We start from the raw sequence: 25,633 nt of genomic DNA on the forward strand, positions 1-25,633 counted from the left end.
CATCAAATGGAGCCCTTGTCACTATGTAATTGTAGAACATATGGGAATTTAATTTTCCGAATTTTCCCCTTTTTCCTTCAGAATTTTCTGATTTATATCAATATATCAATTGTGGGTGGGACGAAGTTCGCCGGGTTTGCTCCTTCCTCCCAAAAATTTCCACGTGGTATGTTCGACCATAACATTCACCCATCTCCACCCATAAAACATCACACAACACCCCCTGCCTCCCCACTGGATGGTACCTACACACTCTGGTAATTATCCTTCTCCCGCTTCTGATGATAAAGCATTTATTTTTGGTATAAGTTATCTCAGAAGTTCAATTCAATAAGTGCGCACTATTGTCGCGTATGGTGCTCGCCTTTGCCCCCACTATGGGGCAAAGGTGCCCATTTGTCTTTTTGAATTAAAATAGGTATTTGTCCAATTACAAACACAACTCGAGAAATGCTTGTACTACGTTCCGAAGGTAATATATATACAGTAGAGCCCCGATTACCCGCGGAATAGTCGGGCTAGATCGCCGCGTATAACGAAAATCGCGGATAACGCAATGAAGGGCTAAAAATGGAGTACTAACACGAAAAAATGAAAATGAAAAAAAAAATGAAAACTATGTTTTATCAATACAGAAATTGTTGAACTATCCATCTGTAAGGTCGTTTACATCAGTGATCAGATAATGTGAAAGCCATGGCCAAAACAAAAGAGCAAAACTCTACCACTCACTGACAAATTTCGGAAAGGTTTATAGAATTACTAAGGAACTCGCATTCGCGGATAATCCGCTCGCGGATAATCGAGGTTCTACTGTAGTTACAATTTGGTAAGCAAACGGAGTTTTATTTGCTTTTATTTCAAGAGTTATTAGACGACTACAGTTAGGTGCGCACCTTTGCCCCGCATTACTCTACGGGGCTTTGCCTGCCACTCAGCTTAGTGTTCTTCGTGCACTTCAACAGTTCTCAATTGAGGGATTACTATGCCTTTCCGAAGCATCCAATCGCGCATTGATTCTCGCCCTTCTTATGACTCCCGCTTTGTATTCTGCTGTCCGCCGAACACCACACGCACATTTCGGGGCCGTGTCCGGGCCGCAATCCAGACATACTGATTAAGTTGAGTTGCGCATGCTTCTTACGACATCGGTAAACAACGAATGAAATTGTATATCTATCGCCCGTGGTGATAATTAGAATCGTGGATTTATGGGCTTTCTCAAACAAACGATTCAATTCTAGTTTCTCTTATGTTTTGAATGTGAGTTCAATTTTGCTGAGAATCCACTGTCATTTCGAATACATAAAAGACACTAAGATGGTAACAACTCGTCAATGGTTTTCATAACAAAAATCTCGGAGAATATGAGCAATATCAGGGATGTATGATAAGAACCTTGTCGAAAGCTATAGAGACCATCGTTCCATACCATAAGTAACTGCCTGACAACCGATTGTGTCAGGTTTTTATCCCGATTTTTTTCCATGTCTAGGAACAAAGAAAAAATATTGTTCGACTGTAGCTGTCACATCTCTGCGGAATGTGTAGAACCTCATCAGAGAAGAGAAGTGGAACTTGAGAGAAAAAAGTGGCAACGATTTGTGGCAAGAAAATGTAAACAGTGAAAAAATTGACAGATAGTTTACGCTCTAAAAATTGAACATAATGTTAAGATGTCTCTAAAAGGGTGGGAGACATCATATATAAAGTGGGAGGTTCGTATATAGTGTTATTAATGTTAGCATCATCATGATAACTGAAATTGAATAAAACATACATATAGATGCAAAAACGCTGTGGATAGATATTATAATGCATTTTTATCGGTTTATGTATAATGCATTATCAAAATAAATCCATATATATTGTAATCATAACTTGCTGTGCTATTCATAACAACATTTATGATCGTATTCCACCAATGATGACAAATGTGTAATTTACGAATGAAGCTTCGCCATAGAAACTGAACATTGAATAAAAAAAAAATTATAATGTGGTAAGAGCATCAGTTGAAATATTTTAAAGCATTCTCATCGGAATAAATTGAATGATACAATAATTATACGACTAAATAATGTAGGTACGCTTAAAAAACAACATAAAAATATGATTTCTGAATATTTTTTTTTTCAGTTTTGAACACACCCCATAAAAAGCTATTTTAATTTTTTTAAATACCCTCTATTGGTATTGTATCTAGAATTTACAAGGTAATAAAAAGTTAACGTCAATTAGTTTCTAGTAATCAGTTTTTTAGTTGCAGGGGGAGTAATGCAAAAAATTGTGTTTCATTTGTATGGCAGCCCCCTCTAAGAGAGGGGGAAGGAGTATCTTATCACCATAGAAACATTTATTGCATCCTAAAACCTCCACATGCCAAATTTGGTTTCATTTGCTTGATTAATTCTCGAGTAATGCAGAAATTTGTGTTTCATTTGTATGGCAGCCCCCCCTTAGAGAGGGGGGAGGGGTCTCAAAATATCACGAAAACCTTCCCCGGCCCCAAAAACCCCTACATACCAATTTTCATGTCGATCGGTTCAGTAGTTTCCGAGTCTATAAGAATCAGACAGACAGACAGACATCACTCCATTTTTATATATATAGATAGATAGATAGATAACAAATGACTTCTATAAGTGGCTGCTAGAAAAAGGAATACAGTTCCCTATCATCGTGTTTGTGGACGGACATAAAAGCCATATCAGCATTGAACTAACTGAATTTTGTGCGGCTCACGAAATAATAATGATCGCTCTTTTTCAGAACCCTACGCGAATTCTACAGCCACTCGACAGGAAGTTTTTCGGGCCTTTCAAACAGATCTGGAATAAAGTTCTACGGCAGCATCTTTTGGCGAATAGTAACGCAAAAGTTACTAAACTGAACTTTTGCTCACTATTGAAAACAGCGCTGGATAATTTCACGAACTCCGAGGAATGTTTGAAAAAAGCATTCAAACTGTGTGGTCTTTGCCCTTGGGATGTAAATGAAGTGAATTTCAGTCGATTTCCTAGTAACGCGAACGCCTGTACGGAAATTGTTCCTAATGCCTCTCTAGCGGCAGAAACCTCTCCCGAGAGACAAGAACCAGAGGACGGCAAGTACGAATTCCAGCTTCAACTACACTATGTTGAAAAAAGCCTCAGTGACGATCAGCTGGCAAGGTTTATGTTGGATTGGAAGAATGAATTCTGGTACGATCCGTTTGATGAGTTGGCGTTTTTCAACTACTGGAAGATAATTAAGGACAAGTCGGAAGGTTTGATGTTCACTGAACCTTTGGAGCAGTTCCAGAGTGTTACACTGGAGCTGGCAATTGAAGAAAATGGTACGTGTACTTCTCTTGAGCAACAGAGTACTACTCATGGTAAGCGTGAACAAGATCAACAGTTGAGCCGATTAGAATCAGAATGGTCTATGTGCTATAGAGTAAGCTTTTCGCGAAACGCAAACTGATTAAACATCAATAATGGAATTTCCATTTATCGCCCAAATTTTAGAAGGAAATAACAGCTCCAAAGTTTTTTTTTTTCAAATTTTCTTAGAATGACCATCTGCAAGTCACACTTTAAACACAAAAATCTCTTGCAAATGGTTTATAGACCTTTTTGATCCGCTATGGCTCAATTAGAAGTAGGTAGAATAATTGCTAATTCTCACATAATATTTTTTAAATGAATCATCCGAGCAAACATGTAACGAACAATCGTATCAAGCCAATGAAGACGTCGTGACTCCTGCTGCCATTATACCGGAAGATGCAGTACAAGAAGATCCATTTGACGGTATTTTAATTTGGCCAAAAGCTAACGACAAAAGTAACGATTCAAAATCAAGACGACAAGAACACGTACCATCGGTCGCAACCAGTAATAGATGGCGGCAATGGTATGATAAAAAGGACGACGAGAAAAAACAAAAGGAGAAATCAAAACTAGCTAAGGCCGAAGAAGAAAAGGAGAAAGATTGTATGAAGAAGAAAAGACAGGAAGAAAAACTTCAGAAGCAAAAATTGAAGCAGGAAAAGGAGAATAATCCTCCAAGAAAGAAGAAAAAGACACCCTAAATATGTAAACGACGCGCACTTTAAGTCTTTTTTCCACTTTTTATTTTTATTTTTTAACCTTAAACTTAAACTTAACCTTAAATAATAAATAAATTATCTTTTAGATAACTCGTCTTGCTCAAACCTCTGTAGGGGAAGGAGGCGGGACCATCATCATCATCATCATCATCATCATCAACTGATTTTAAGTTAATTATCAATACGAAATCCAGAATTATGCTTTTTTCTGTTTAAATGAATAAAACGATAGTCCAAGAGATTTTTCGTCTTAAGTTGTTTTATTATTCATAACAGAAACTTCACTTAAAAAAAGGTCTTTAAGTTTGAGTAGAACATTAAGAAATTTCTGTTACATTTAACCTTTTTTTTTTTCTCTAAAAAATAAGTTTTCTCGACCTTTTCGTGTATGTTAATCTTTTGCTTAGTAGTGTTTATTTAACCCTTTCTTTTTGGCATCATGCTGGCACGGGTTTGACTATCCATTTTTGTCAACCAACTATTAATCAATCAATATTTAGGTACACTATTATTGAAGCTATTTTTATGTACAAAAAAGGTTTATTATTGTTTTTAAACCATCAAAAAAGTTGTATGAAGTAAGGCAGTGTACACAAATTACGTAACAAATGTTTTGGAGATTTTAGACCCCCTCCCTTCCCTTAGTTAACGCTTTTTTCATGGGAGATTTTGCTTTGTAATGACGATGATAGGTACACAACAAACCCCCCCCCCTTGCTCCTACGTATGGAAAATTTAGTTTATTTTATGTGTGTTGGAAAATAATACTAGAAGAGTGGTAATCGGATTTGATATCATATCTTTCCACATTATCCAATGTTCTAAAACGAGTCAACGTGGTTCATAGATAATTTCTGTAGTACAAAATATTGTAAACAGTTGTAATAAACACGTTATTTTATCGCTTTGGGCTCCATATCAACAAGTGACTCATATTAGGTATCAAATTGACCCATAATTGTTACAGGAGGAGAACTGACCCATAATTGTGACTTTTGCTAACTCCGAAATTTTCCATTCATTAGCGAAGTTTATCAAATAAATTTGAGTAAATATCGATGGGCTACTAAAAAGTATGTGTTTAAGTGTCAAAGTGGACATTTTTACCGAAAAAAAAAGACGGGTGGGTAATGTCGGGGACATAACCGGAGTGACGTATGACTATACAAAGGGGACAGCTTTTGTTAAATATATATTTTAAATATATTGTTTTATTTTCTTCTCCTACGTGAATACCTACCTATCTACCTGAAAAATGGATTAGTTTACTGTTTACTCTTCATGAATATGTTGATGGTTCTGAAAAGAACCTTTGGTGTTGTGTTTTTGTTATCACTCGATATTCCCATCTTGTTCGGTTAAACCTTCCTGTTTAGCTATTGCGTTTGCCACTCGCCACAGCTTTCACAGTTGGAAAATTTCTTCCCATCCAACTTTGTGACATGTTGTACAGTAAATTACATTCAATGCGACGTGCCGGAGAAACACTTTGCCACTCACTGAAACTAATTGTTGCCTTGATGAGCGCCGAACCGAAGCTGCTCTGTTCTTGATGCGGGTTTTCTGATTGTCGTGAGCAGCTTTGCAAGCCAACTCGAGCACTCCGACGGCCGAAACTCTATAATCGCTGTTAGGTATACTGGTGCTCCGGCACCAATCCGTTCGGCCTAGTTACCCTTGCGGAGCAATCAGTGAATGCGACCAACAGGGAACTGGAGACCTGCACGGTTCGAATGAGACTTTGTCTTTCCCTTAACTTGTCCTCCTTTGTTACGTCCACGATGCCGATGCCGTACAACCACACGGGTTTACGGTTTGAAAGAAAATAAGATATTTTTTTGGGGTCCGCGTGTTTTATACTCTAGCGGTACACACTCACAGGATAGAGACAAATCGGCAGACTCAGCCAGAGGGGCGAGTCCAACGAGACGAACGAATGAGCGTTAAAAGGGAGCGATGGCAAAAAAATACATTCATTACGATTTGTTCGCTCGTTGGATTCACATGCAGGCTAAAAAGGGTCCTTTTCAGGATCACAAAATTATCTTCAATCTAAAGAGTTTATTGTTTTGTTATCACTCGATATCCCCATCTTGTTCGGCTAAACCTTTCTGTTTAGCAATTGCATTTGCCACTCGTCACAGCTTTCACAGTTGGAAAATTTCTTCCCATCCAGCTTGTGACATATTTTACAGTAAATTACATTCAATGGCACGTCGCATTACCACCACTCAGTATCGGATTGGAGGTAATTTTAACCTGTAATTGAACATTTGCGATGACAGTGGTACAGTGTCGACTTTCAATGTGGGGTCATAATTTGGACCCCGAACTCTATGTTTACAAAAATGTCCAACTAAATAAGTCGCATTACATGTCCGTCCAATTAGCTAATTGTCGAACTAATAGTAAATTACTGTACTTTCAATCTGGAAACAATTTAAGAATTGGTGAAAATTGAATAATCAGGAAAGTCCCCAACTATCAATAAGCTCAGAACAAATGCCAAATTCACATACTCATCAGATCCTGGCAAACAAATTATGAAAAAATCAATTTATGTTTTATTATTATTTTGGATAATGTTTTAGAAACCATTGAACTGTATTTCCTAAACTCTTTTTTGGAAGGTTTAATGGCCCTGAAAAGCGCCTTGTTTTATGGAATGGTTCCAATTTAGAAAACTTTGTACTCGTGATTTTGAAAAAAACCCATTTCGAACGCCCTCGATGCCGCCTTGTTCTGGATTTGCCACCAAAGCAGTTTGTATAAAGAACAAACTTTGTTCTTCTGCTACCTGCTGCCGTTTTGCGATTGCGTTTGCCATTCGCCACTCGCTGCAACTGCCTGTTGTTGTCTTGATGTCCACCGAACTGAATGTGTTCTGTTCTGAATGCGGTTTTTCTAGGTGGACTGGTGCCCTGGTACTAACGCACTCGGCCTAGCTACCCTTGCGGGGAACTCCAGATCAACACGGTTCGAGCGGGATTTTGCCTTTCCCTTCACTTTTCCTCCTTTATCATGTCCAGACATGACTGCTTGGGTTGGTTTGTTGATGTGTTGTGATGCGAACCGATGTGGTGTACGGTTTGAATGAGAATGATCGTTACGGAAGGAAGGAAGGTATTGTATTATAGAGACTTTAAACTTTTGCAGTTCATTCGTCTCTAGCCTTGAGAAAGGCCCTTTGAAAACTCTACTCTACTTTACTCCAGCGCTACCACCTCCGCCCTCTTGCCTTGAGAAAGGCACTCGATCCCTCGCCGTCCAGCCCGTCCAGCAACGATGTTGTCCAGTCGGTGTCCACACAAAGAATGGGATCGTTACGGCAGCGGAGCGGGGATTTTTAAGCTGACTGGCTGGCTCGAGAATTACGCATGTGTGAGACTGCGACCAATGTTTCGTTCATTTTTTTCTTTTTCCTTTCCAATCGTGCTTCATTCTATTGCGCTGCTGCTCTGGTTGCCCGTTTTGGTCGGTACGATTTCAGGAGCACAAAATGGACCAATCAAAAATGGGCACATAGTGCATTTTGACAATGCTTGATATTTCACAATTATTCAATTATTTATCTCAAGAAAAATGAAATGTTATTCGTTATGATAGATGCGTAGATATATTTCCTATCAATTGATGCAAAAACCGATCTATTGAGAAATGCTCGAGTTATAAGCGTTCCAAATCTTGCATTTTTTCCTACTTGTTCAGTGCCTAGATTTCCATTTCACCCCCTATATCTTCCGGTTAGACGTAGTCCTACGTCAATATCAATGAACATCCAATAATAATCTATTATATGGTAAGCCAATTCGCTGAGTAACCCATAGTTGTGGGGGGACTGTAATTCTTAATTTTATATATCCAGAATCTATAACGAAAAATTTCAAAATGCTTTATAAGTATGGTCTCATAGATATTGGCAAAGTGTAGATGGGCCACAGAGGACTTCTCTCGACTGACCTTCGTTTTTTTCAGCTTTATTTGATATTTTTTATGACATTATTGGAGCTTTGAGTAACCGCGATATGGAGCAGCACTTTCGTCCATCGCTCTTACTTCTCGCTTGAACTACTCCGGTGGTCTTACTAATATCAATCATAATTTACCTGACATTTCCCCGATGAAACGTAATCCCTAGCACTTCATCATCACCTGGGCGGGAGAGTTTGAGTTCTACCGTGAAAGTTGGCTGCGGATTCCCACTATATACCACGCAAAATGGGACGGAACGTTAATGGAAAGTGCCGCGACAGAATTGGATGAATGTCAACAGCTATCATTACCGGCAATCGTTCGGGCGTGTAGTGAACAGTGAGAAGTTGGTGTTCGGGCACGTGACTATTTCCGCGTTTTCAACGAGACTTTAAAGCATTGTAGGGACAGTATTTCTGTGACGTAGCGACTCACCTTGGATCCGGTAGGATTATTTTCTTGCTGGCTCTGGCGGCTGGCATGCATTTGGATTTTTCCATCGCCATCAAATAGCTGACATCGGCCAGCACAGCTTCGAGATCCGCCATTTTGGTATAGATTTGTTGTTGTTTTTGCCTTCGGCTCGTAACACCACCACTGCCACCCCCCGAAAACCGATCTGTCTCTTTCAGTCAGGCAGTTCTGGCCTGAGAATAAAGCCTCGCGCTAAACACTGCTCTATCAGCTGGGTAAAAATACACGGCAGATCTGTTTTCCCACCACCGTTGTTTCGCCGGGTTTACAAACCACAAACCACCGCACTGAGTATACACTGCACCTTCCGCACTTGACCTACTGCTGATGATGCTGCTCTCTTCCGAGCTTCTTTTTTGCGCGATTTGCGCGAATACTATGAGTATTTTATTTGCTCCTGCTCCAGTGAGACACTAACAACAACAAGGGCAACAATGTGACAACATTTGCGTTCCACAGGCTTTCAACAGAAAGAAGAAAAACAAAACTCAATATTATGATTTTGCGTGATTCCGCTCGATCCTGTTTTGGAAATTACGCTTTCGATGTTCCAACAGAGAAAAAAAAACGACTTCTGGTCTATATCGAGTAGCAAATATTCCCCCCTTTCGCTAGACTTTTACCTCTTTTCTTTTCCCACACACCGCTTTGGAACTCTTCCTTCGCCCTGTGTAAACACACCACAATCCAGACACAAATCGATTTCACCCGATTTCCTAGATTTTTCCACCCGAGCAGAAGCACTTGCTTTCTTTCCACTACCCCCCTCGTAGACACAGCTCATCACCACCATCCGCACTCACTTTTCTGTTGCTCCTCGTCCTCCTCCTCAGCTGACAATTGCAGCTTCCTCTGCGACCGATAATGGCTAGCAACAATTTCTGTCTCTCGGCCAGCATAAACAAATGAATGAATGAAAGAATTTATCTGCTTGTTATTGAACGGTACAAATTGGTACACACAATATGCACACACAGCGAGTTCGAACAATCTGAGCGGAGCGACACAAATGAGAGTCGCTCTCTCCTTCTATCGCTACCTCTCCCGCTCTGGTGCACTCGCACAGGTCACTCAGGAGCCGAGAGCGCGCTGCTGAGTGAATGTGATGACAAATGTATACCAACTTTTTTTTTCTTTATTCTTTTCCCCCAAAACTCACACGACAATCGGAAGCATCGGATTACACGCGAACAAACTGGAAGCTGCACGGATGAATCACAATATGCGAATGTCACTTGGAGTGAGCCATTTTCGATCCATCCACAGACCAACCAGATTAAACAAAGCTGCCAATATCAATAATCGTCGTTAGTCTCTCGGCCTTATCGCGTCCTACACACAATCATACGCGCGTTCGCTATGGCGACACCCACCAAGCCACTCTTAACCACTGAGTGTATATATTTTGCGTACAGCGAGAAAAAAAACCCACACCTCAACCACAGAGTGACATCCGCGAAAAGACCTCACGCCAAAGACCCGGTCCTCAACCTTGATACACTAAACGACAATCTGTGCGAATATGGCACAGACTTCCTCGGTCTCTGTATTCGCTCGGCTAATCTGTTCGCGTAACCCAATATACAGCGCACCGGTGGATCTCACACTCCAACACCGAACCGATTGTTTGATCTATTTCTCGGAGCTTTGGAAAATCATCCTTCTGGAAGAAAAAAATTCCTAGCAGCAGCTTCCTTAATTTCCCCACACTCCACCAAAATGCCCCAAAATCCAGCAGTATAACCGAAAGCGATAGAGAAGGTCGTCGTCGAGAGCCGTCGTCATTTACCTTCCAAACGCGTCAAACTTTTCTCACTCACTGACTCAAGCAAATCGTGATTGGTTCGAAACACGTCCAGAGCACAGCCCCTAGAGAGAGAGAGAGAGAGAGAGAGAGAGAGAGCTGATCCCCAACAGTGTGCGTGCTCGAGGTTTCACGAGAATGAGCTCCCCCAAAAATATGGGGGGTATTTTCTCCCCACCCCCCCATGACGACAAGAACCTTGGTTGACAGGGCAGATTTACCACTTTGCTGTCAATTCGTTGGGGGGATGAAATATTTCAGTGAAATATTGTGCAATTTTTCGTTTCGGGAAAGTGTGGTCAAATTATATTTCAATGATAAAAATGATAAAATTCGTTACAGCGCGGACTCGATTATATACAGTCTCCGATTTCTTTTCACTGTATATAATCGAATATATAATCGAGTCAAAAAAAAATTTTTTTTATGCATATATTTTTCGTTTATTGAAGGAAAAAGAAGAATTTAATTTTTGATTCATCCCCTTAAAGTCAGAAAACACCTTTCTCACATAGATAGATAACCACCTTTCTCAATGGTAGATAATCATATTTAATGGAAAAAATCTTTCTACACATGTTCGAATTTCAACAATGACAGAGTTATAGTACTTTTTTTTTGTTTCTGACACTGTTGCCTCAAACTGGCTCTACACTAAAAAATACGCTGCGTAAGCCAATTCTGTTGCTCTAATTTGAAAGATGAGAAAATTTGGTACAGGATATAGTAATGGAACATCTAAATTAGTGTATTTAAATAACATTTTGGAAGCGAAAAATTGAAAAGTTTGTGATTTTTAATGCGTAATTATTAATTTTATCCCAAAAACTCATATTGATTCTTATATCAATAAAATTAAAGCTCTCAAACCACTCTACAATTTGTTCCTTGATGCCTAACTTCTATGTTTCTTAATTTCGCTGCAATATCGATATAAACAATTCCTGTTGAAAAATCAAGCAAAATCTTCAAAAATCGCGATTTTCACCCCACTCTACTTATTATAGCCACTTCAATTTCACCTTAACGTTGAAAGGTGTAGTGTCTAATAAAATATATATCATAGCACACATATACACATATCACATATACACCGATCACAAATAGACTACCTTGTTTATCATCTTGTTAATGTATTCATCTTGGTCATAATCAAGGCGCCTCTATATCTAAGTGGTGCGGATTCAATCCACTTCATTTTCAAGCAAATTCATGCATGTTTTCAAGCGATTTCTTGCAATAAATTTTCAGACCACCAGAGATGCCAGATATACAAATATGTTTGTAAATTTACAGACATATCTGTAAAACACTTTCTATTTTTGTTGTAGACTTTTTGGATATAACAATATTTCACAGGTTTTTGAAAAATAAGAGGCTCTATCCATCACAACAAATATGACACTTTTCCACAGTTTTAATACAGAAAAGTTATTATATTTAGTTTATATCAATACACATGACGTAAGACCAGCGATACTAAACCTGCGGCCCGGCAGTCTTTCTGGTTGGCCCATCTGGTGTGTATAAAGTTTGGAACTCATACACATAAGTACTTTTACCCTGACATCATTGCAGACGAAAGAGAGGATACGGTTATACACAATTAACACTCCTATACTCGCGCATTGGTCTGTCAGACCGAGAAATCAATCATTCGTTCATTTCTCAGAAAATATCAACACTACGACTTTGCGGTTCTCCCTAGCTTCGTTATTCGTCATTCATAATCGTTTAGCGTATCGCATGTATTGGTACAAAGTGGACGTGTTCTCTTTTTTAACACTTTCGGTCTGACACACCGACGCGAGTATAGGAGTAACTTTTTTGGACAAGTGACTTTTTTCATATTCTAGAATATTGTTGAATGAAATGTATAAATTAATGTTAGTGGCGTGGAATATTTATTGAATATAATGCATGAGATTATCACCGGAATATTCTTATTTGATTTCATTCCTTTTTGTAACTGGATTGAACGGATCCATATATTAACTATTCGTCGCTATATTCGTCTTTAGATTCATACATAAATGTTTGACTTTCGTATAGTTATTAGCTAAATATAATGGTCATACACACTTGTGAAAGAATTTCACTCGTGGAAGAATTGTAAACAGTAAACTATAAACTAATCGGTGGCCTGAACAATATATCGACAAGAAATGGAAGTTCCTAGAAATCCTTTTATATCATCTTTTTATGCCCTAAGGTCGGTATACATTCTTCTCTTCGATAAAAGACCCAAAAACACGCAACAACTGCATGAAATGTATAAAATTATTTGTTTCGATTATTTGTTACTGCAATGAAACTAGATCGATTAATACGTTTTTATGTTATTTTATAGCTCTTCATACTTCCATGAATTATATTCAGCTGCTTACTTTTAATCGATAACAGTGAAAAATTCGAATTTCGTTATTTATGTTGCAGTATCAAAAATTACTCTGTTTTAAGGAGGCTGAATAAGATGACTATTAAAACATAATAAAGACGAAGAAAACATATTTTTGGAGTTTTTTTTTATTTAATTATACCCTCTTCTTCAAATAAATGCCAATAAAGCTTGAAAAATACAAAAAATACACAATGATAACATTACAGAGAAGTTCAATTTTCGATCTGTGACACCGTGCGCGAGTATACGTGTTATGATTTTGCACGCGAGTACAGGAGGGTTGATGAAAAATTGCATTCTATGCAGGTAAGGAAAAATCTTGAACGAAAATTGTCTCTGATAATTATTTTCTGTTCTAGATAAGATTGTTTTGCTGAAATGCAAGGAGATTTATTGAAAATAGTTAAGTTAGGGTCAGGACTATGTCTTCTAAATATTTGAACAACATCGAATAAAAATTTTCATTCTATTTTCAACAACTTACATTCGCTTTCGGGTCTTCTTATGACGAAATATGGGTTACTGTTCGATATTGTTACCACAGACATGGTTCATGGCCGTGTGGTGATCTAAAACTTGTATAGCCTTGCATGGCGGATGGAAAATATACACTGCAATTTCTTATAAATTTCATCAACGACAAGACCGCAAGCCTTGGTGGATGTCCAATATATCAACGAAGAAATACTGATTTTTATAAAATGTGTATGTATGTATGTGTAGATCGTTGAAACATTTAAACACACTTACAACACATAAGTTATTAAGTGGTCCGAAAAATCAATTTTTTCCACTTTTTCCCAAAAATGACAAACGAAAATTAATAACTTTTGAATCATTGAACCGATTTAGATGATCGACATATAAAATTGAAACTAATGACTTTTATTTAAAAATATTTAACTTGCGAAAAGAATAATTATATTTTAGTATTTATTGATTTTAGTCGTTTTATATTTTTTATGACTCTGGCGCTATTTTTTTAAATATTTTTTCTTGAAAGCTGAGGATTTTTTACATAACATATCTCGATATCAGAGATGCTATTTTTTCGTTTTTTAGATATGATTTTTCAAAGTTAACCGGTGGTTAACCTTTGTCCAAAAATAACTTTCTGCAAAAAATTGTAAAAAATTGTAACATTTGAACTACTGCACCGATTTAGATGATCGATATATTAAATTGAAGCCAATAAGCCAATAAGCCAAGCCAATCATATCACACTTGCGGGAAGATTGGATTCTAGTAGCATAGATCTAGTTTAGTCACATATGAATATGTGAAATGTTAAATTTACAAAATTATAACTCAAAAACGATAATTATAGAATCTTTGATATCGAGATATGTTAGGTAAATAATCCTCAGCTTTCCATAAAAAATATAGAAAAATATAGCGCTCCTATCTTTAACCGAGAAAACTATGAAAAACTAACTCAATCAATAATTACAAAAGCAAGAATTCAATTTTTTCGCAAAGGAATATTTTTTCAAAGAATAATAACTCGTAAGCTTCAATTTGATATACCGATGATATGAATCGGTCCAATAGTTCAAAAGTTATGACTTTTTGTAGTGGGAAAAATGGGCAAAATTGTTTTTCGAACCATCGATTAGTTTTGAAAAATCATATTTCAAAAACGAAAAATAGCATATCTGATATCAAGATATTTTATGAAAAAAATTCTAAGCTTTCAAGAAAAAATATAAAAAAATATGGTGCCCCCTAGTACAAAACCATGAAAACATTAAGAAATCGACTACAATCAATAATTACGAAAATAGGATCCATATTATCTGCAAGTTCAATATTTCTCAATTAAAGCTCATCGGCTTCAATTTGATGTGTCGATCATCTAAATCGGTTAAGTGGTTCGAAAGTTATAAATTTTTGAAAAAAAGTCATTTTGGGAAAAAGTGGAAAAAATGATTTTTTGGATCACCCTAAAATGGAAATGGGCACCCTAATGAAAAAATAAAAAAATACGAGTCTAATGTTTTGCGATGAAGAACAAGATTACCACTTTTGACGAAGATCTGAGAACCACTATATTGGTTTGACATGGAATGGTTATATATATATATATATATATACAAAATACAATCTTACGTGCATCGCGATGTACAAAGTATTAATGAATATGTAAAAATTAACGTTAAAAAACATTTCTATAGATCTGCACAGACTTTTCCACATTTTTAACAGACATTCACATGTTTTTACAGACTTTTTTTTTAAATCATCTGGCATCTCTTCCTTCCACTTTTTATCGAAAATTTTCAAATCGCAGAAGTAAACATTTACGTGACTCTGACTTCGTTTGTTTTTATTTCGTTCGGAAAAACGTTATGTCAAAGAGAGGGGACATTAAAAATGCGTTGCTCAGTGAAAGGCTGAGATGCTCTTTCAGAGATGCAATGGTTAATTGAATAATTGACGGAAAACTGTAGTTCGTTCATTTTATAATTTTAATTATTTTTGCCCTTGACAACAATACCCCTTTTATAGTGTTGATTATCAAAAGAAAAATAACACTCCTGATCGTTGGATCTCTTTTGACATTTCAAGTGGATCTTTTTTGACAGCCGTTTAGATTCAGTCCGCACTACCTAGCTCTATATATACCAGGTGAAACAATCATATAAAATGCCCTTTCAGCCATATTGGAATTGCTGTCGGCATTGTTTACAAACAGCAACAGAACGCTGCAGGCGACTCTCTACAAACTGCTACGACGCTTATTCGAACGATGCCTACTGTATTCGGCTTTCGCGAATTTATGTGAAAAACAAGGGATGATTTTGTAGAATTTCATTCTCATTTCCACTACTCTCGCATGTGAAAATGCAAAAATGGCATATCCTAGCAATAATAAAACAAACAACCCCCGCTCCACAAACCGTAATTCCCTTTTTATTGAAGTGATGATGTTGCTTCACCTGTTATACATTGATATAAGCGCCTTGGTCATAATAAAGAACCGTTAGTTGTATTCATACCGACAAAGAGTGTAGACGCATTCCGAAGTAAATCCGAAAACGAAACATTACAAAAGGTTACATTTTTTCTTGAAATAAGTCATTTTTGAACTCTAAAAAAAAATTATTTTTTTTCAAACTGTATATAATCGAGTCCAAAATTGTATATAACCGAATCACATATAATCGAGTCTGTATATAATCGAGTCTGACCTGTATATTGCGACGCAGAGTTGGCCATGTTCCAATTTTTGTTGCCACTAGGATTGTGCGATCTATAGAAAAAGATTTTCGAGATCGATTTTCTCAACAACGTAGGGATCGATTCACTGATTTAATCGGTACCAAAGAATCGATCTTGGAAAAATAGAATGCCTTTTTTTAAAATACAAGATATTCTTTTCTGCGTCAATTAGGCAGGCAATGTTTATTGATATTGTGCTCCCGTGACCGAGTGGTTAGCGTCCCACATTATCATGCCGGGGGGTCGGGTTCGATTCTCGTTCCGGCCGGCGGATTTTTTTCCAAAGGAATTTCTTCTGACTTGCACTGTGGTCACGCGTATTCTAGAGCTTGCCACTCCAGAATACATTCAAGGCGTGTGTTTCGGCAGAGAAATCTGAACTAATCAAAATGACGCAAATAATACTTACGTTGAGAAGGCCAAAGTTCCACTGGGAACGTTAGTGCCATCCAAGGAGTTTATTGATATTAGCTTGAAACCCATCGTAAGAGTATTCCTTCTGTTCTTCCATTGTTCACCGGGCAGCGGAGACAGTTGATATGGAGCTGTCCGCATACCACGTGGACAGAAAAAATGGGATTTTAGACACCCTCCTCCGCCTCCGTGGACAATCGTGGACATTTCTTATGCCCCTCCCCCTGTTGTCCACGTGGACATTCATCCAGCTTTTTCCATAAAATTCTATTTTTGACGTAGAACTACGTCTTTCATTATGGGTGCCAAATCAGAAAACAGGTCACGTTTTTATGAAATAAAGTTAACGTTAATAACTATTTTTGCCGCGAACGGATTTTGGCGGTTTACATACTAAAAGAATCGGAAATTCCGTAAGATTTGTTTAATGTCCTAAACATTAGAATCCCTTGGTTTGTAAATGGTTAAAATTCATGAAAACTTTAAGCGTTTCCATTTTCCCATACATTTGTTCTATCCATTTGTGTGCTTTCCCAAACAGAGCTGTCAATAACGAGCAACTTACGACGACCAACGGAGGGGAAATCGTAGGATTCAAAGTCTCCGTGAGCAAATGAAAAGTAGAAGAATGAAGGGGAATACTTGCCTAGAGTATAAACAGTGGATCTCGCTAAGACAAACTTTCATTCGGCATCGGACTGTTGAGCAATCCAGTTCACATTGCTTTCGCTGCGCTTCGATCTAAGACTGGACCCCACCAGTGGTAATCCAACTTGGATATCGTCGTTTGGTTTTTCTGTTTCAGTTTTTCGCGTTATTCGTATCGTGTGTTTTTTCCGCGTCATAAATTGGACGCTTCGCGTAGTGTGTGATGAGTAAGAAGAAGAGGAATGCAGGTTCGAGCCCTGCAAAAAACGAACGCATTGCCAGGGACAATAAAATTTCGAGGCAAGCGTCATCAAATGATGCACGCGATGTTGGTGCAGTGAAAATCGCTCGCACTGAACCGAGCCCTCGCGAGTGGGACACCGCATCGAATAACAGCGGAGTAGGCGATTTCGGCGCGTTGGTCGAAAATGTAAACGCCGTTACCCAGGCAGCAACCAAAATCAAGCTCCCCTCGCTGGTGGTGAAGGCGGTCGCTCTTGACAAACTCATCAGCGAATTCGCATTGATGGGTGTTACAGCAGAATACAAGCTGTGTGGCATAATTCAGTCTTTTTTCCAAGCAGTTAACATAGTTTGTTTTCCGTCATCATAAGGGCTTCGTTGGTGCCTTTGAGAATGCATCAATGCATTAAACTGACGTTATGGCGAAGCAAGCGTTAAGGTTCTGCGCCAAAAAATTATTTGGGGAATACCAAGCATTTTGAATGTCTTACTGGAATGTTATAAGTTATTTGGGTTCGCGTGCCAGTCGCAAAACAGCCTTCAACTAGGATTGCATTTGCGCTAATATTGACCATAATGAAGCATTGCTACTACTCGAAAAGGTTGTTATTAACAAAAAGAGTTTATTTCACTTGTTTAGTCACCAAGAAAGTGAATGACGTTCTGGAATTTTGTATGTGATTAGGTTTCGCTTGCCAGTAGCAAAACTTCCTCCACTAAGGGTGAAAGCTGCGCTTCTTTCGAGCATGAGAAAGTAATGCAAATTTTTTCGATGCCAGTAATATTAACAGAAGCGTTTCTTTTGAGAATAGCGTAAAATGATGAGAAGTATTTATATTCCTAGTAGTTTCAAGCCACCAATGTATGGCTCTGTATGCATGCTATGGCGAACGCTTGTTTGGCGCTTGGTTTACGTTGTACGAACGATGCCTAGAGGTGCGATTCCTTTGAGGTAATACTAAATAACATGTAGCATGATATTTGATACTTGCAAGTGTTGTGATTGTTGTTGTTTCCATGCGGTGCCAAAGATATATTGATGTAATTATGATATGTGGAATAATGGTGCTGGTGCAACATGTATATAATCGAGTCTATTTCAATTGCGAAAAAAGCCACCGGAATAGCGTTCGAGGTATGAAATAAATTGCGACATACGATCAGCTAGTATGTTGTTTTGCGAGGGCATGAATGAATCATCAATCAATTATCGTCAACTGATTCTATAATGAAAAATCCATTACAGAGATTATTCTACTAAGCAGTTGTTTCTAAAATTTCACAACATTATAGAATAATATCCGAAGGTATGAACAAGCGACTTATATAAAATAACAGTGTAGTTCTACGTCAACAATGCGATCGTATCTTGGATACAACCACCTATATTTTTTTACGTAGGACTACGTCTTACATTAAGGGTGCCAAATCAGAAAACAGGTCATGTTTTTATGAAATAATGTTAGCGTTGATTACTATTTTTACTGCGAACGGATTTCAACGATTTGCATACCATTCGAATCGGAAATTTTCTAAGATTTGTTTGATATGGTATACATTATAATACCAGAGTCTGTATATGGTTTAAATTCATGAAAATTGGAAGTATTCCCATTTGCCCATACATTTGTTCTGTCCATTTGTGTACTTTCCCGAACAGAGCTGTCAATAACGGGCAACTTATGCAGCCGCTAGAATAGAATCAACGAAGAGCGAAAAGAGTATATTTGGGAAGTAAACTCCACCCTTGCGTAGTGAGTAAACTGTCGCTGGCGTATAAGTATTGCATATCCTCTGAGTAAAATTCTCAGAATCTTTCTGCGCCCGGAACAACAAAGGTCGCTTATTCTGCTCGTTTTGTGTTTCATGTTTCCCCTCGAGCTGTGAACGCTAGCTAATATTTCACATGAAGTGTGTTTCGATGTTTCATTTTTATCGCTGCAACTGTGTGCATCTGTTAGACGCGTGTTTGATACTTGTTGAATGGCGACGCACGGAAGATCTGTAGATTCTTAACTCTCGTTAAATATTCAGTGCAAAGCGTGCATTGATATAAAGAAACAAATTGTGACATATAACCAATTAGTGTATTGTTCTCGCAAAGGCAAGAAAGAATCGTTGCTTCTCAAAATGATTCTACAAAACCTCGCAAGCCATTAAAACTTTTCAGCGTTCCCGGAACTTTTTACTAAAGAGTTATTTATGGAATTTCGACGTATTCGCAAATAATATCAAAAATGGTAAACCAAAAAATTAAAAAAAAGCGTAATCCTACGTAATCCTAAGAGGTCGTGTCACGGATACAACCCCTCGAATTTTTTCGCCTAAATTTCATTCTAAGTTTGTTTCTATATTCTTTTCCATATTTTATTGATAAAAATGATAGCCTTTTTAATGGCTACGATTTGTTTTAATTTTTTTTTTCAAACATTGTCTGGGAAGTTCCAAATTCCATTTACGTTATCTCCATATTCATATTAAAATGTCACTTGTGAATCTACTCTCGAGTATTTTTTATTAAAGCTGGCTGGTTGTTTGAGTTCTAGAAAAATCAGACAGTCAAATCAAGCACTTAGTGTAAAAACAGTATTGGCATTTATCGAAGAAAAGCGAATCTCGAAATAATACATTAAAAAAACGATGTTGATATCATCGCGCTGTTCAAATTGTGAAAATAGTGTAGTATATTGCTAGTTTTGGATCGTTCAGCACACCTTAATTGCTGCTCAAACGCATATATGTTAGACAGTTCAATTTCTGATGCTGTTCATTTAACTGATCCGCCGGTTCATAAATAACTACTATAAATTAGTTTACTATTCGAGTTAACTGCTTAAACTTTGTGCGCCATTTGTTTTTTTTATATGTCTGTAATAAATCGTATATGAGTCATGTCTTCGTCTTCGTCGTCTTCGTCTTCGATGAGTTTGACAATTCATGAATATATTCATATTAGATCGCAATTCAATTTCAACATAATCGCTATTATAGCCGTTCAAAGTTGCATATTCATCCAAACAAATTCGGTAAGCATTTGCCATGTATGTATATGGCCTCCACTTTTGCATGCATATGCCAGCTAGGCGCATTATATGCCAACCAAATTTTAGGGCATATGATGTTATATATATATGCTTGTTATGCGATTTAATGTTTGCTGGGTTATTACCTAATTTAAAATTATGTGAGTGTAGGATAGGGTGCCAACGAAAACGGTCATCTCGAATTTCAAAAAGTTACCCCATAATAAATGTTCACCACCTCGAAAAAACACCCTATGTACAGTATCAGTTCAATCAGGCTTAGGGAAATGTGACGCAAAGCGGTCAAAGTTTGAGTTTTTTGAAAAGGAAATCGGGGTTTTCGAAAAAAAATTATGCTGAATGTCCTCAATTTTCTGAATTTTAATTTTCAAAAAACTCAATGTTTGACCGCTTTGCGCCGCTCTTTCCTTAAGGCTGATATTTTGTATAAGATATTTTTTGAACATTTTGACGTAGGACTATGTCTTTCATTAAGGGTTTCAAATCAGAAAACAGGTCACGTTTTTTATGAAATAAAGTTCACGTTAATAACTAATTTTGCTGCTCATATTTTCATACCAATCGAATCGAAAATGAGGGAACAAATTGCGACACATAGCCTAATCGTGTATTCTTCGCGCGAGGGGAATAATAAATCATAAATCAACCATCTTCAGGTGCTTCTACAAAACCACGGTTATTAACGGACCTATTCAGTGTCATCAAAAGTATGTACTAAAGAATTTAACTTAAAATACTTAAAAATTCGATGCATTCTAGATTAGAACAAGAGGATTGCTTCGACAACTCGCAAGCAGATCGGTCGAACCTATATTTGATCCGATACAGGTGTTTTTTTTACATCCGTTTCTAGTGTGTATTTTTCATCTGGTGCGCTGCGAGCGAAGTAAAGCTCATAAAAAGTGGTGCGCTATCGAGACAATCCGGCAGCAAGACACATCATCACACACGCTACACAGCGGCGGCAAGTAGAAGTTTATTTTCCTCTTTCTTCTTCCATCATTCTGTATAGCTTCTGTGCACGATTTACACCATTGTTTAAACTTTGTGTTTACCAAATCGGCAAGCGTTGGCATTAGGGGTGTCCATTTTGATACATCACCGTTGAACTATTATTGGAACTTTTTTCATTTTCAAATTACACATAATAACAAAAATTGAAATAAATAAAATTTTCAACAATAACTAATATAGAAATATAATTTGTTTTACTAATTTATATTTTCCGAATTATTATATTCTGTTCATATCGAACAGTTGTCTACTTCTTCGTTTTTATTAATATGGCAGAGGGCGGGGAGGATCCCCCACCCACGCCAAAGAATATCTCAGATAATGAACCTCCTCCTGAAGAGCAGGAGGATGAAACAGAAGATGAGGAGGAAAATTCTGTGTACGAAATAGAAAGCTCTGAAGATGAGGAAAAAGACGAGAAGCAGGATTTTCGTCTAAAAGAATACCCTGATGGCGCCAAGGGCCCATTTATCGTATACTTTAGATGAAAATCCAAACCTCTTAACGTCATTCGCATCTCAAAAGAGTTGACACAGAAATTTTCCGAAATTACCGAGATTACTCGGATGGGGCCAGACAAATTACGAGTTGTCATCTCCAGCAGGACCCAAGCGAATGCAATAACGCGCTGTGATCTCTTTGCGATTGAGTATCGCGTATACGTACCCTGTTGCAACGTTGAAATAGACAGTGTAATAAACGAAAAGGGTTTGACTCGAAAAGAGATACTCGATGGTGTCGGTCGCTTCAAGAACTCTTCACTTAAAAGTGTGAAGATTCTTGCATGCGATCGACTGAAATCTGTGTCACTTAAAAATGACAAAAGAGTCCTCAATCGGACAAACTCTTTTCGTGTGACATTTGAGGGTTCCGCCCTTCCTAACTACGTTGCAATAGGTGCACTTCGTTTACCTGTTCGGTTGTTTGTACCCCGAGTAATGAAATGCAACAAATGTATGCAACTCGGTCACACGGCCGCCTATTGTTGCAACAAAAAACGTTGCGCAGATTGTGGAGAGAGCCATGATGAGAATCCTTGCCCGAAAGAGCGCAAGTGTCTTCATTGCGGCGGGACTCCTCATGATCTCACTCAATGCCCGGTGTACATACAACGAGGGGAAAAAATCAAGCGTTCCTTAAAAGAACGTTCCAAGCGGACTTATGCAGAAATGCTTAAGAGTCCCGTTCCAACGACTCAGGACAATCCCTACTCCATTCTGCAGAACGACGAGCCTGTTGCTGACGCTCCCAATGCAGGAAGTTCCGGTACATCGCAGGGTGCCATCAGGAAAAGAAAAATTACTTCTTTTCCATCACTCCCCAGAAAGAAAACCGAAACTTCCCAAGTTGGAATGAAAACTCGAATCGAACGTGCTGAGAATAGACCGAAGCGAGTACCTCCTGGTTTAAGCGGTTCTTCTACGCACCAGGGGTCCTCAACACTTCCCGGAGCAGCACCCAACACGTCTGCTCCTTTTTCGCGGTCGAGGCAACAGCCACAATCTGGCTTGCTTGCGCTTTCTGACCTGGTGGACAACATTTTAAATGCTTCAAATATAAACGACCCACTTAAAAGCATAGTATTATGTTTGCTTCCGATTGTGAGAACATTTTTGAAAGAAAAATGTGGTTTTTTGGCAGCGTTCATTTCCCTCGATGCCTGATTCAGTGTAAGAGGTCAAGGATTTGACCACTGTAATACAGTGGAATTGCAGAAGCATTATTCCCAAACTAGATCAGTTTAAATTTTTAGTTCACAGCTCTAACTGTGATGTATTTTCTCTCTGTGAAACATGGCTTTCTTCAGCCGATGAGCTGAATTTCCACGATTTCAACATTATTCGCCTCGATCGAAATGACTCGTTTGGTGGCGTACTATTGGGGATCAAAAAACGTCACTCCTTCACTCTCCCATCGATGACAGGCATTGAAGTTGTTGCTTGCCAGACACAAATCAATGGCAAAGATCTCTGCATTGCTTCGATATATATCCCTCCCAGAACTACGGTAGTCCGCCATCAGTTCTTTGATACTATCGAGGCAATGCCGGAGCCGCGGGTAATCTTAGGTGATTTTAACTCTCATGGAACAGCATGGGGATCACTCTACGATGACAACCGTGCCACTTTGATTTATGATCTGTGCGACAACTTCAAATTGACAGTTCAAATACTGGGGAAGCAACCAGAATAGCCAACCCTCCTGCACGGGCAAGCATGCTAGACATATCTCTATGCTCTTCTTCATTATCCCTGGATTGCATGTGGAAGGTACTCCAAGATCCCCATGGTAGTGATCACCTACCAATAATTTTATCGATCGCTAATGAATCAAGCTCTCGTGAGTCAGTCAATATTTCGTATGACCTCACGAAGAATATTGACTGGAGAACATTTGCGGAAATAATATCTGAAGCAATTGTTTCAATGCATGAACTTCCTCCACTCGAAGAGTATAACTTTATATCGAGTTTGATTTACGAAAGCGCACTTCAAGCTCAAAAGAAACGTGTTCCTGCTACCACTTTCCGACGTCGTCCTCCATCACTTTGGTGGGACAAGGAGTGTTCAAAGGTCTACCTTGAAAAATCATCCGCTTTCAAAAAATTCAGGAAAACTGGATTAGTGGAATGGTTTCGAAAGTAACAAGCTCTAGAAGCCAAACTAAAAGGTCTGATTAAAGCAAAAAAGCGTGGATATTGGCGGAAATTCGTCAATGGTTTGTCAAGGGAGACAGCTATGAGCACTCTTTGGAATACGGCTAGGAGAATGCGTGGCTGGAACCATACAAATGAAAGTGAGGAATACTCTGACCGTTGGATTTTTAACTTTGCAAGGAAGGTTTGCCCCGACACCGTTCCTGCACAAAACGTCGTACGCGACATTCTACTTCAAAACGATTATGAGAATTTTTCGATGGTAGAATTCTCAATTGCACTTCTCTCATGTAACAATTCAGCTCCGGGGTCGGACAAGATTAAATTCAACTTGTTGAAGAATCTTCCCGACTTGGCAAAACAGCGTTTGCTGAACTTGTTCAACAAGTTTCTGGAGCTGAATATTGTCCCGCATGACTGGAGACAAGTGAGAGTGATAGCCATACGGAAACCCGGCTTGCGATCACAACTCGTATAGGCCGATTTCAATGTTATCCTGTATTCGTAAATTGTTAGAGAAAATGATTCTACTTCGTTTGGACAAGTGGGTCGAAACGAACAATTTGCTGTCAAATACGCAGTTTGGCTTCCGCCGAGGTAAAGGGACAAATGATTGTCTCGCGCTGCTATCTTCTGAAATCCAAATCGCATTTGCTCGCAAAGAACAAATGGCTTCCGTTTTTCTCGATATCAAAGGGGCATTTGATTCAGTTTCCATGGAAATTCTCTCAGAAAAGCTTCATAATCGTGGACTTTCACCAATTCTTAACAATTTCCTGTACAATTTACTGTCAGAAAAGCACATGATTTTCTCTCATGGCAGCTCGAAATCTTCTCGTTACAGTTTTATGGGCCTACCACAAGGCTCCTGCCTAAGCCCCCTCTTGTACAGTTTTTACGTCAATGATATGGATGATTGTCTAACTAGAGACTGCACGCTGAGACAACTTGCAGACGATGGAGTTATTTCCATCACGGGTACTAAACCCGTCGTTCTGCAAAAGTCGTTGCAAGATACCCTGAACAATCTGTTCACGTGGGTCCTCAAGCTGGGTATCGAATTCTCTACGGAGAAAACTGAAATGGTCGTTTTTTCTAGGAAGCACGAACCCGCCCAATTCCAGCTTCACCTATCCGGCAAAACGATCCAACACTCTATGTTTTTCAAATACCTGGGTGTATATTTTGATTCTAAGTGAACCTGGGGGAGACACATTGCGTATTTGAAACAGAAATGCCAGCAAAGAATCAATTTTCTCCAAACAATTACCGGAACATGGTGGGGTGCCCATCCAGGAGACCTCATTCAGTTGTACAAAACAACGATATTATCAGTGTTAGAATATGGCAGTTTTTGCTTCCGATCAGCTGCCAGGATTCATATTCTCAAGCTGGAGAGAATACAATATCGTTGCTTGCGTATAGCCATGGGGTGTTTGCATTCGACACATACGATGAGTCTCGAAGTTTTGGCAGGAGTACCCCCGCTTACTCTTCGGTTCACAGAATTATCCTACAGATTTCTCATCCGTTGCAAGATCATGAATCCATTGGTAATTGATAACTTCGAAAATCTACTCCAACTGACTCCTCAGTTAAGTTTTATGTCTTTATACCATGGGTACCTTACTCACGACGTGCACCCTTC

General features: G+C 38.5%; 1 protein-coding gene across 4 annotated transcripts in view; it reads right to left on the reverse strand.

Annotated features, from left to right (window-relative positions):
- LOC129764183 (G protein-coupled receptor kinase 1) overlaps positions 1–10,352 on the reverse strand; it is a 402,831-nt gene extending 392,479 nt beyond the window's left edge. The window contains exons 1-2 of one of the 4 annotated variants that reach the window (XM_055763033.1): positions 10,329–10,352; positions 8,501–8,999 (exon numbers count right to left, since the gene is read on the reverse strand). In XM_055763033.1, the coding sequence (XP_055619008.1) occupies positions 8,501–8,613 (113 nt within the window). In that variant the 5' untranslated portion in view covers positions 8,614–8,999; positions 10,329–10,352. The other 3 variants (XM_055763032.1, XM_055763035.1, XM_055763031.1) reach the window with 3 other exon arrangements.
- Between the last annotated feature and the right edge of the window lie 15,281 nt (positions 10,353–25,633).

This window comes from Toxorhynchites rutilus, chromosome 2 (assembly GCF_029784135.1).
Source record: "Toxorhynchites rutilus septentrionalis strain SRP chromosome 2, ASM2978413v1, whole genome shotgun sequence".
Classification (NCBI taxonomy): Eukaryota; Metazoa; Arthropoda; class Insecta; order Diptera; family Culicidae; genus Toxorhynchites; species Toxorhynchites rutilus.